The 12,461-nt window shown below is 39.0% G+C and overlaps 1 protein-coding gene across 3 annotated transcripts in view; it reads left to right on the top strand.

Annotated features, from left to right (window-relative positions):
• Positions 1-12,461, top strand: part of unc13c (unc-13 homolog C (C. elegans)) — a 109,853-nt gene that overhangs the window by 76,080 nt on the left and 21,312 nt on the right. For all 3 annotated transcript variants that reach the window (XM_076879931.1, XM_076879970.1, XM_076879906.1), the window contains exons 19-22: positions 7,671-7,797; positions 10,111-10,207; positions 11,348-11,491; positions 11,721-11,798. In XM_076879931.1, the coding sequence (XP_076736046.1) occupies positions 7,671-7,797; positions 10,111-10,207; positions 11,348-11,491; positions 11,721-11,798 (446 nt within the window). The remainder of the gene's footprint in view (positions 1-7,670; positions 7,798-10,110; positions 10,208-11,347; positions 11,492-11,720; positions 11,799-12,461) is intronic.

Here is a 12,461-nt window from a genome sequence, read left to right as displayed (position 1 = left end):
GATGTGCATGCACATTACTTAATGAAGTCTTTGATGCATCCTCTGCTTCCTGCTTGGAGGCCCTTGGTGCCAGTGCTGGTGCAGAAATGGATGCTGCTAATTTTAGCATCACTGTGAGAATCTCTGAATGTGTGAGAGGAGAGGGAAAGGGCGCTTCAGAGAGGTAGGAGGGATAACAAAAACAGAGTGGATAAAATAAGAGACAGAGAAAAGATGTGGGAGCATATCGAGTGTGAATGACTGTGACTATAGCTGAATGTATTCCCGCAATCCCTGATAACTTACTAATAAACTTGTAAAATTGTGCTGTGTAGTTAGAAACTGAGCTTTTAGAAGCATATCAATCATTATTATAATTTGCCATGTTGTTGTGTAGTTTGTTAATTTCTTAAAAAACCTTAAAAAAACATCCAACAGGGAGCATGCAGACTGGTCACTGAAGCTAAACAGAAGCAAATAAGGAAGAGAATAAAATAGTGCTTCATTACAGCAACAACGGATTTATTTCTAGACTTTCAGACTGTGATGAAGTTTAAGGCACACATTTTATATGCGTTGTATAGCTGTTTAATGACGGTGGTTCCCAGGGCATGCCGTTGAAGATCTAGTGCCTCTGCAGCCCATTAACTCACCTTCAGCCTGTTGGAGCAGCTTCGCTCCATAAAAGAGTTAAATTGAACTTCAGTTAATGTACAGTACGGTTTTGGTTTCTATAACAAGGTGGTGTTTACAGGGCTGAGGCGTGCCCGATGTTTTTTAAACTATTCATTTCATTTTTTTTGGCATAAGACTGGAACCTCAGTTCAGATCTCTTAGTACATCATTTGACAGCTTATGTCTTTTTATATTCATTGACTTTATAAAGCACTGAAGAGCAGCTTTTTCATACATGGAGGTCTCATAAATGCTTAATAAAGCCTCCATTAAATGTAATGCCTTCTGTCAGTCCAGTTCAATAATAATGTTTTATATTTCCTCTCTTAAGGAGCTGCTGTATAATATGCAATGTTATTGTATTTGTTTTAATAAAATGGATAACATAAATCCGTACTTAATATCCACAAAGACATAGATTTAACATAAGACCACAAATGCCGCACTACGTGTTGCAGTGGTGATTCATTATCCTGAACCAGAGTGGAGCCTTAACATTAGTTCACCTCAGGTTTGGCTGTGTCTCAGTTCATTATATTTCTGTTTGAGTCTCATCAACATGGGTTGGTGCCTCTGTGGACTCTTGTGTTTTAGCCGAGCTGTGTCAGTAGACCCCTGTGATAAAGCTACGGAGGCCCTTTGACTGAACTGGGTCAGAAGCCAAGATGAAGGAATTGTGCCACAGAGAAAAGTACGCTGCCTTTGGCTGCCATTTTGCTCCTCTGGGCTTTTGTCTTGAGCACATCCGTCTAACCTTGCACTCTTACAGATATAGTCGCTGAATGGTAATTGTACAATGCAAAAGCTGCGGTAAACTGCTACACTTCATAATATCCACTGTATTAGATCAATGAGGCAGAGAGTGAGGCAGTCTCTTGTGAGTTTGTCTGTCCCTGTGGGCTGCGTCACACAAGATGACATCCTCGCCAGGGACCTTGAGCCTACTCCTCCCTCAGGACAGCCCACACTGTTTACCACCAGCAGGGGAAAATGACACAGATCCGAATACACATACAACAGTGTATGAGTGCACAAAATGATATACTACACACATTTACATGCATATTTACAGCATTTATTTAAAAAGCTAGATGAGACAATGAGACCACGCTCAAGCTCACTTAATACTTTTGTTAATAAATGTGAGAAAGCATTGGTGTAAATCTTCTTTGTGAATGAGATTGTGGAAAGAGGACACTTGGTAAGGTTGGTGAGGGAGCTTAGTCATGCAGAGACAAAAGTTGCTTCTAATGGAAGTGTGTGGACTGTTTTTTCCTAATGCATCCTATTTGGGACTAGCACCTGCATCTGTGTTTTGGACTGTGAAAACACATAGACGCCTGCCAGGCCAATCAGCTGAAGAGTGAAGGTCTTCATACAAGCTGTAATGGACAACATCCACCAGTACTAAAAAGAACTTTAGGTCTCATTTATTGAGCACCTCAGTGCCTTACTGAGTTTCATTCACTGGCATTTTTTTGTACCATTAACTTCATTAATTTAGTGAAAAATGTCTTAGGTGAAGTGTCCAATCGATCATATGCAATCATAAGGCTTTCTGATCTCATTGGGCTGTCACTTTACCTTGTGTTACCTCATTTGCATACAGCTACTTTATTGCTGTGGCCCTCTGCAAAGTTTTGCATCATTCATGAAGAGCTGGAACAGAAACAAAACACATTAGCACCACATTATTGCCACAGTATTTATGATCAAGTGTACTTAAGCATATAGCTCACATCGAAGCATGAACAGCCATGGTACAATTAAATACTTATATAGTTTTTAATATGTCAGTGCAGTGACACCACGAGGCCTTGTAAGGCTGGATTTGCATAAGTAATCATATCAGCATAACAATAAATTTGAATCAACTTACCTTGCAAAATGACAGATCTGACAAAGAGCTACAGTATAATTACTGTCTTCGAGGTGAAATTCGTAAGTGAATTATAAATTAATTGTGTTGAATTTCAACTTCCTGTAATTACATTTTTTAAGAAGGCTCTGCCTGTTTTAAAGGCAAGCTATGTCTGTTGCCTTCAAGATTTTAAAATGGAATTCTCAGCTATAAAAAATTTAAAACCATTTTCAGATGACTCATTGTGAAGTCAGGCAGCTTCTGTATGTTTTATTGCAGTATTTTTTTTAATGTTCCCTGCAGTCTTATTTACCGCAGTTTTTTTCCTCTGTTCCAAAAAAAAAATCACACTGGTAAGAAAAATGACTTTTAGTCCAAGTTTGAAAAGAATTAATCTCCCCCTTTGTGTTGCATTTTCTAGAAAGATGATATAAGATGATGTGTCTTTATGACTGAGGCGCTTTTAAAGTCAAGAGTATAGCCCTCTTTTAACCACTGTTAGTTACAGTAATTTGTATCCAGAATGAGCTTAAGGATTAAATCTGCTTTAATAGCCAGTAGTGCCAGTATAACACAATAGTACATACCCTTCATGCTGTTTCACTATACTTAAAGGATCTGTCCTTATGATGCTTCTTTTGGTATCCCTAAACTTTACTCAAGTGCTACGATTAAGCCAGAAAACATCAGGATCAAATTCACGAGCTCTCCTCTAAAGCTGGAATAACCTTCAGTTAGAAAAGTCCTAAAATCAGATAAATTATCAACACAGAAATGTAACAGACAAAACGAAACGGAGCGTACATAACATGATTGAAGACTACTGGATTCCTTTCATTTTGTTTCAAGCATGAACTCTTCTTAGAGTTGATTAATTTCCCTCAGCAAGTTTATAGCTAGAACAATCTGCTGTCAAAAAATTAAAATTGTTACCACTTTCTCTAAGTCATTGATGCTCCTGTACATACAGTAATGAAGAAGCTCACTGGCAGCACTGAACAAAACACCTGCTGACCTCTACTTTTCTGTCTTCCAATTGACCTCCATCTGCTTCCTTTAGGTGATGATTGCAGGTGACTGTGAGTATGTGACAGCAAAGGTGTATGCAAGCAGAGCTGAGGGCAGAAAGGTTGACACACTGTGATGGTGCATGTATATGTGTCTGTTCTGCTGTGTGTAAGCAGCCTTGCAGTGCCAGCTCGATTATTAAAGTGGCACTGCCATAGCTATTCAGATATTACAACCGTAGGTCCTCCCTAATAAAAAAATGCAGACGCAGTATTCGGTGTTTAAACCAGCTGCTCCTTCTCTGACAACGACTGAATCACTGAATTCAGGTAAGAACTAACACGGCAGTTTCAACATTGAAAACCACTTTAGCCTTGCAGGTTAGGTGCTGATGAAATTAGTGACATGTCAGGAAAAGAATTCATTTCCTGACATCATTGTGGTTTTTCATACCAGTAATCTACAGAAAATCACTTTAAACCAACCGGTTTCATGGCTGCTTATGAAAATATTCAAAAATAAGTCTAATGTATGCATTTTCAAGCACAGACTACTTTGTGGAGTGGAGAAAATCAGTTGATTGTGACATTTCTCTATGTCTTTCTCTATGGCACTTCTCTATCTGTTGTTGCATTTGTCTTCACATTTCATAAAAATGTAACCCAGGTCTTTGCTTTGAAGACATTTTCTCTGGGGATATCAACATTATGTAACCTTTCAGTAAGATGCGTTGAAACAATAGTGTGCCATCCAATTATTATGTTAATGCTTCAGTAGAACTACTATAACACATGCATTCACATAGATATTTAATGTACATGACAGTCTGCCTATGTCTTTGTTAAAGTGGAGTCACAGTCATTAAATCAGGTATAAAACGAGCTGTGGTAACAGCTGAAAACTGACTGACTCAAGTACAGCACTCACTGTATTGTGTTTGAATGCATCTTGAGGCAGACACGTGTTAATTGCACATATGTAAATATCTTTTTTCTGAGCTTATAAGGAAGTATAGCGAGCATGGCAAGCATGGCACTATTCATCAAAGTAAGCACTGAGGTTCTTATCAGGATTAAGCCACGACAGGCACGGTGCAATGCATTGGATTTAAACATGTCTTTGATGTTGTGTGCTTGTTTATATCTTTTCCTGCATTTGAATATGTGTGTGATTAGGTGGTTTCTTTCTTTCTGCTAAACTATTGTGCTCACTTATGTTCCCCGCTTTTTCAGTCTTATTGAGACCTCTTATCGTGTGTCCAGAAATAGACAAATGTTTTTATGGTTTAGTTAAAATGGATTACGGTATACATTTGGCATTACAGTACGACTCAAATGTGTATCAAATGACCATATGATCAGATGTAGAGTGCCCACGCAACACATTCCATCTGTGAAACACTGAAGCAGCTGCTACACTAAATCGTGTCTGCCATCGAGAAAGGAATTGTATGGCTATTTGCATACTGGATAAAAGTGCATGAAAAATGAGAAGGAAAGGGTCGTGCAAAAAATGAAAAAGCACCATACAAAATAACAGGGAGTGGTTGGCTAACAGAGACCAATAAAAAGACCAACACGTGATTCAATAGAAGCGTTGGATTTCCAAGGGGAGTGCAGGATGCTTTAGTGCAAGACTATAATGCTAACAAATGTGCACTAGTAGATAGCAACAACAGCTCCAGGAAACATCAGTCTCTTAGTCCAACGCTTTGAGCTGAAACATTGCAACAACTTTTTCATGGATTGTCATAATGTTGTTGTTTACAGATAAAAGAAAAATAATGTTTTTTTTACTTGTGTACGGCGCCCTCTTTTCATTTCTATTTGTGGATTTTTGAACAGAACTCGCCTCCCCCTGTTTTAATCAATGCTAATTAAATTTGATGTGTGTCAAAGCTGCACCAAATGTCCATTGTTTTGCTATGGCATACAGCTCTGTGTCAAGATCTCTGTCAAATGAGCATAACGGTGTTCTTAATGTGGAAAAGCGTGTGTCACATCTTGATTGGTAAAAATGCTTCTGCAGAGCACACACCTGTGCATCTTCACTCTCAGCTCCTTCAGCAAACTTGTTCTGTCCTCACTTCTCCTTAGAGATAGGAACTAAGACGTTCTGTTGTGGTGTGGTGAGATCAGTCTCTAGGTCACAGGCAAGAGGACAGAGGACAGTAGAAAAGGTGGCACACGACGGTAATTAGAAGGGCTCTGTGTTTTGTGCTAATTAGCAAGGGTTAGCTCCCTGCCACCACTGCTACCGGATGCTCAACATTACAGTCTAAATTTAAGGCTTGTCAATGTTTGCACTGTTTAGCCAATATTGTAATGTTAGTATTTAACTAAAATCACAACTTGTACTGCTGGATCACGTCATTACTGGGTCACTCTCATAATTACCAGTTTCACAGAAAACAGCATTCCTGTCAGCATAATTGTTGTAATTGACCAAAAAAGTCACTTTTTTTTTTTTAAAGCTGTTAAACATCCAGCTTGATGCTAAAATACGTAGGAGTGCATTGATATATACACATATATGGAAACCTCAGGCAACACACTGGCACCAATCCCTGTTCTAATAAGGGGACACACACACTTACAGTGTTTAAGTACAAACACAAATTGGACAAATTTCTGCATATTTCTGCAAAGGGACAATGCTGTGTCAGCAGCAGTAGATAGTTATCTCTGTCCTGGATGCAGTTTCCGCTTTACCATAATCAACTCTACTATAATCTGTGCAATAAAAATACAAGTGATGAACTCATTTTACCACCTCAAAAGCTCAGCCATGCTCCCTTGCCCTTCTGCAGGCTATCTAAAGAACCTTTATAAAACAATAATGGCATAATTGTAATTATAATGGGATAAGAGAAATTACATTACTGCATTACAGATGTTCAATGTTTCACACAGTTATAGAATTGTGAAGGAAGCAAAGTATTAACTTTCACTATCAATATTACCCATTACTATTAAAACATCACTCATCCAACTGTGCAGAAAAGCTTTTAGTAAACAATTTTCTCACACGGTAGCATGACATTATATAATGAAATGTAATTCCATTAGTATTATATTTTATTTGGGTGGTTATTGATTAGGACAGCTGGAAGCCCACTAATGAGTGACAAGCAGCAGACTGGCAGCTTGTGTCACACCCAATGGAAACTTTTCCATTGCTGCCACCTCTCACAGTTGATGTGAGCTGCTTGTGTGGCTGTAGACATGTACAGTAGACCTGTACAGAAAATGTGTTTGTCTTGTCAGTGAAGGATGGTCTCCTTGACCTATATGCTATCTTATCTGTGTTGAAACTGTGATGAAACAGTTTCCTGTATCCAATTTCTTTGTTACAACACACTCTAGTGGTCTTTTGTGTTGTGTTAGATTTTCCCTCCACCATATGGACCTCTCATTTTTGCAGTTTTCTTCTTCTTCTGAGAGCCATAATCTCATCCGTGCCCATCACTGCAGTCGCAGTGGTCCCTTCTCTTTTGTCTGACATTTCTCTTACAGTTTCTTTTTACTCATTTCCTTTCTTTTCTCTCATCTATTCTGTCCTAACCCCTTCGTTTGCACCATTACCATCCGTCTCTTCTAAAGGGGATCCCATGAAAGTGTTTAATTGTTCTGAAATGCCCACGGTGAGCTGGACTAAATGACTCAGCAGACTTGTCAGCTGACATGAAAGTCTAATTCATTTTAGCTCTAGTTTGTTTGCAGTCATTCAAAAGCTTTCTGTCTCTGGTGAGAGCTGGACACATTCGCAGACGCATTTTATTTCCTTGTTCTTTGAGAGCTCAAGGCTATACATAATCGAGGCTGTTAAGATGTCAGACTAAAAGCAAGCACTGTTGCGCAGGTGTTTTTCATGTTCATGGGGATATTTGCTTATTTATATAAGCAAATATAAGAGTATGTGAGTGTCTGTCGGCTCTTGTGGTTCTTGTGAAGATGTTGAAAGAACAACAGAATGCATTCAATACACTTACCACTAATTTAAAGCATCCTCTCCAGTCAGTCCAGGTCCTTCTACCTATAAGACTCATTCATTTTACAACTTAGATTTCAGTGTGACATTATTAATTACTTCCAGTGAATACTGCACTTGCTAACATGTGTGCCTCATGTTTTAATCTGCATTACAGAGCATGATAAGCACCGCCTATGCAAAAGCACTGAATACATGAATCTTCACTTCAAAGTCAAATGGTTCCATAATGAGTATGTCCGTGACCTGCCGGCCTTCAAGGATGTTCCACCAGAATATTCTCTGTGAGTGTTTTCCACACATCTACATGCACAAACACGGGCGTGCCCACCCGCACGCGCACACACACACACACACACACACACACACACACACACACACACACACGCACACACGCACACACACACGCGCACACACACACACACACACACACGCACACGCACACACGTGTTACTGTATGAGCAAAGGTTTGTGCATGAACTGTTAGTTAAAATTATGGCAAAGATAAAACTAATACAGGCTAATTTAGCAGTAAATGAAAGTCATAATCAGCTTTTGTCAAAATGGTTTAGAGAGCTGTTGATTCAGCTGTAATAATTCCCAATGATATAAATGAGGATCAAATAAATAACAGAACAGCTTCTGTGCATCAACACAGATTCACTGCAGAAAATCTGCTTCAAGTTAGGTGGAAGGTGATTTTGTATCAGAGCACCGGCCTTCAATGGTAGTGCTAGTGAAGGATTAAAACTAAAAAGCCAAGTTAAAACATTTAAATTAGAGTGAAGTTAAAGGAGCATGAGTGGGAATGACATCACACCTACACGAGCTGTGCGGACATGGAACCCATGCCATGAAGCTCCCAGAGCACAGTTTTTGTACTGTTGCTAATGCCAGAGGAGGTTTGGATGAGGGCTGGAGATTGCACTCTGCACCCCAGTATTCAGTAACCCCCCTTTGTTACTTCATGTGGTCTGCCACTTTGTTAAGTTGCCGTGGTTCCTGAATGCTACCAGTTTGTAATAATACCACTTTAAGTTGAATATGTAATCTCTAGCACTATCTCTTTTACAAAATTACTTGTTGCAGCAATGGCATGCTATTGCATGTTTTAATCTGCATTACAGACTAGTGCTCATATTCACTGAGCTCTTTAGAACAAACCATTATTTTGAAAATATTTGCATGGCTAAGTGCTTGAATTTATATACCTGAGGCAGTGGGACTAAACATGGCTGAATTCAAAGATAAGAGGTGCAGACCCATACTTTTGGCAATAGAGCTTAATTTATCGTGGCTCAAGAGTTGGGAGTTCGCCTTGTAATCGGAAGGTTGCCGGTTCGAGCCCCGGCTTGGACAGTCTCGGTCGTTGTGTCCTTCGGCAAGACACTTCACCCGTTGCCTACTGGTGGTGGTCAGAGGGCCTGGTGGCGCCAGTGTCCGGCAGCCTCGCCTCTGTCAGTGCGCCCCAGAGTGGCTGTGGCTACAATGTAGCTTGCCATCACCAGTGTGTGTGAATGGGTGGATGACTGGATATGTAAAGTGCTTTGGGGTCCTTAGGGACTAGTAAAGCGCTATATAAATACAGGCCATTTATTTGTTTTGTCCAAATTCTATCATGTGGTAGTCATATCTGCCATTAGGCATTATAAAGCTTTATTAGATGGTAAGTTTTCAGTGTTAAAATTAAATGGGTAAATATCACTCACTTTCAGCTGTATTGTTACAGAATATATTTCACTTGGACGATCTATCTTTAAAACTTTGAATTTTTAAATATAATTTAAAACCATTGTTATACATGCAGCCATTTCTGGTTAAGCAAGAATACTGTTTTGATGAGGAGAAAGAATTTAAAGCACTTAGAAGCAAAAAAATGTTTTGTTCTGCTTTTTGTGTAAATAGCTGCGATATAGAAACATGTGCTAGATGCAAGTAATGCGCTGCCCTCTCTCATGCAGCCGGTTTATCAGAATAATGACTCACCCTTCCTGTCGGCCCAACTGTCACTCAAACACCATCAACAGCAAGATTGATTCTTCTAGAGGCATACACATCATACATACAAACACACGGACGCACACACACACAAGTCTCCCTGTCTGTCTTCCCTTTCTCTGTCACCCCGCCCACCTTATTTATTGGCTTTACTTCATGTGGCAGATGCCCTTAGCCAGAGTACACTGCAATTTTGGGGGAACATCCGCTGCTCTGAGGACAGACTCAGGCACAATATTAAACACGGAAATGTCAAAGTGAAACAGATAGAACAGCATTATTATTCCGCTAACAAATGTACTTCTTTACCAGACTCATTTGTTCCGGCCTGTCTTCCTCTGTCCTCTGTCTGAACTTCGCAGTCTAATCTGTCCACAAACTGAAATTTGATTTTAAAAACCTTCGTGAATGACAACCTTGGTCAATACCACGAACAAAATCTGCCAACTTTTAAGTGCACTACAATCATTTTCAATTGATTCCCCCATATTTATATATGAAAATCTCTTGCCTTCTGCGTCTGAATAACTTCTGTATAATGCAAAGAAACCCCAAACTACAGTTTGATCCTTTAATGAAAAAAGGCTTTTTTGTTTTAGGTGGTTTGAGCCATTTGTCATTCAGTGGCTTGATGAAAATGAAGATGTTGCTATGGATTTCCTCAATGGAGCGCTGGAAAGGGACAAGAAAGATGGAGTGAGTACAGCATTGAATTAGTTCTTAATATATAACTTTTATATTAACTCACCAAAGCCACTTGCATGTTTATTCACAAGGACGGCCTGTTTAGCCTGAATTTACCTCTTGAGTAGGTTATGGGAGGATAAAAGGAATTTCACATAGTCCAAACAGCCCTCGCTCTAAGAGTTGATTGGAATATTAATAAAATTTCAATTAAAAATTGATATGAACAGGAAACAAAACATGATTTTCAGGGCAAAGAAAGGCACTGAATGATCTTAGAGAATAATGAAAGGAAATGGAAAAAAGCTTCAGAAAACAACTGCAGTGTACTGAGGTCTGTACGCTTGTTTGTTAATGTTTATCAGAGTAAAAAGATATATATTTCATCTCGTGCAATTAACCAGATAAACACCTACAAATGCTACTATCAACATCACAGAATATTGTTTGCTAAAGTTAACATTTTCTGATATTTCAAACTGCATAGTGAAAGTGTTTTTTATTTAAACCTGCCCAAGTGGAAAACTTAAAAAAGGGGTAGATTCCCAGGTTTTAAATGTCAAGCCCAGTTTATGCACAGCCTTTGAAAACAGTATTTCAGTGTCCTCTGTGATTTTTTACAAGCTTTTTGAAGTCAGAAGCATATTCCTCTGTTATCTACTCATGGTGTCTATGACTGAGATATTTTTAACAGAAACACTATGTTAGAGAATATGTAGAAACTGCAGTATTTTTGGATGCAGGCCCATTTAAGCTCTATGCCTCCTACTCCCCATCAGCGTCCATACTCCTCAATCAAGTGTAACGTGTACTTTATTTTGGCAGTTTACTCATTATTTGTTGCAGTTAAATTTTAAATTCATGAAATATCATAATCACCTAAAATGTATTGATTGTAGTTCATGTGTATACTGAATAACCACAGAAATTGATATGGTCTTTTGAAAGCATTTCAGATAGTTATGTGGCATGTTATTAGTGCATCCCCAGTCATTAGTAAACATCATCAGTACCTTTACTCAGCATTTTAATTATCTGTCATTTTAAGATACAACTGTCAGGCAATTATGAAGGTGCCTAAAGGTCTTAAGGTCTGACATTTTTTCTTTCTCTTTCCCTTCCATGTTTCCTTGTCTGAACATGTCTCAACAGTTCCAGCAAACCTCAGAGCATGCCCTCTTTTCCTGTTCTGTGGTGGATGTGTTCACTCAGCTAAACCAGAGTTTTGAGATTATCAAGAAGCTGGAGTGCCCAAACCCACAGGCTCTGGCTCACTTCATGTGCCGCTTTGCGAAGGTCAGGCTCTTTGGAAAGGCCCCCCTAGTGAACCCTGAATACTATTGCTGGGAATAATAACTCACTGTTAGATACAAGCAGACTCTTTGGTATATTTATTGTGTTTAATATGATCTAGTTATGAGGCTTTAACTGTTTAGGGTTTTTCAGTGACTTCTGGACATACAGAAATGCAAGTAGAGCAGCAGTCATTAATTAGAAAACTGTCTCTCTCTCTCAATCCCCGCAGACTATAAACAAAGTTCTTCTGCAATATGCTGCAATCATATCCAAGGACTTTCCTTTGTATTTGAATAAGGAGAATGTGGTAAGTGCCCACTCAAAGCCTGCAAATGCTAATTGGAAAGGTTATGTTGAGTTTCTTTGTGCAAGTGCAAATATGGCAAGTCAGAATAAAGTGTTTCTATGATTACTGTCTCTAGCAGCAGTTGGCATGGAGACTATGTAAAAAATGTTTGCAATAACAGCGCAGACTCTTCTATGTAGAGCCCTGCCCTGTCTTCCTTAATGCACGTAACAAAGTGTCTTTATTAACCGGGATGCAATTATTCATGTCACAGCCCAGAGCTGATGGGGAAAAGTCATTGGTATTTTCTGAGCTCTCTGTCCATTGTTTAATGTGACGGATGACTAAACACAGAGCCTTGTGAGTGGCCTAATTATCCACAGTGGTCTTTGAAGTTGAAGTGAGCGATAACACACAGTTTCCGCGCAGAGGAGGCAGATGTTTCTTTACAGTGCTGACAGGCTCATTACAACTGTCCCAGCGAAAACATGAAATGTCCCTTCCCTAGACAGAATTAAAATGACAATTGATGAAAAGAATGAAGTTACATAGTTCCAGAAATTTAACCTAATCTAATCTCTAATTTATTAGAACTCATATATTATACAGTACACAATTTTATTTATTTTTTTACCAAGGATGTACCCTATAATTGTCTTAGCTTTTGTCAGACTTTCTAGTTTT

Source organism: Maylandia zebra, linkage group LG1, assembly GCF_041146795.1.
Source record: "Maylandia zebra isolate NMK-2024a linkage group LG1, Mzebra_GT3a, whole genome shotgun sequence".
Lineage (NCBI taxonomy): Eukaryota > Metazoa > Chordata > Actinopteri > Cichliformes > Cichlidae > Maylandia > Maylandia zebra.
Note: the sequence above shows the minus strand (reverse complement) of the source record. Positions and strands in the feature narration are given on the sequence as shown.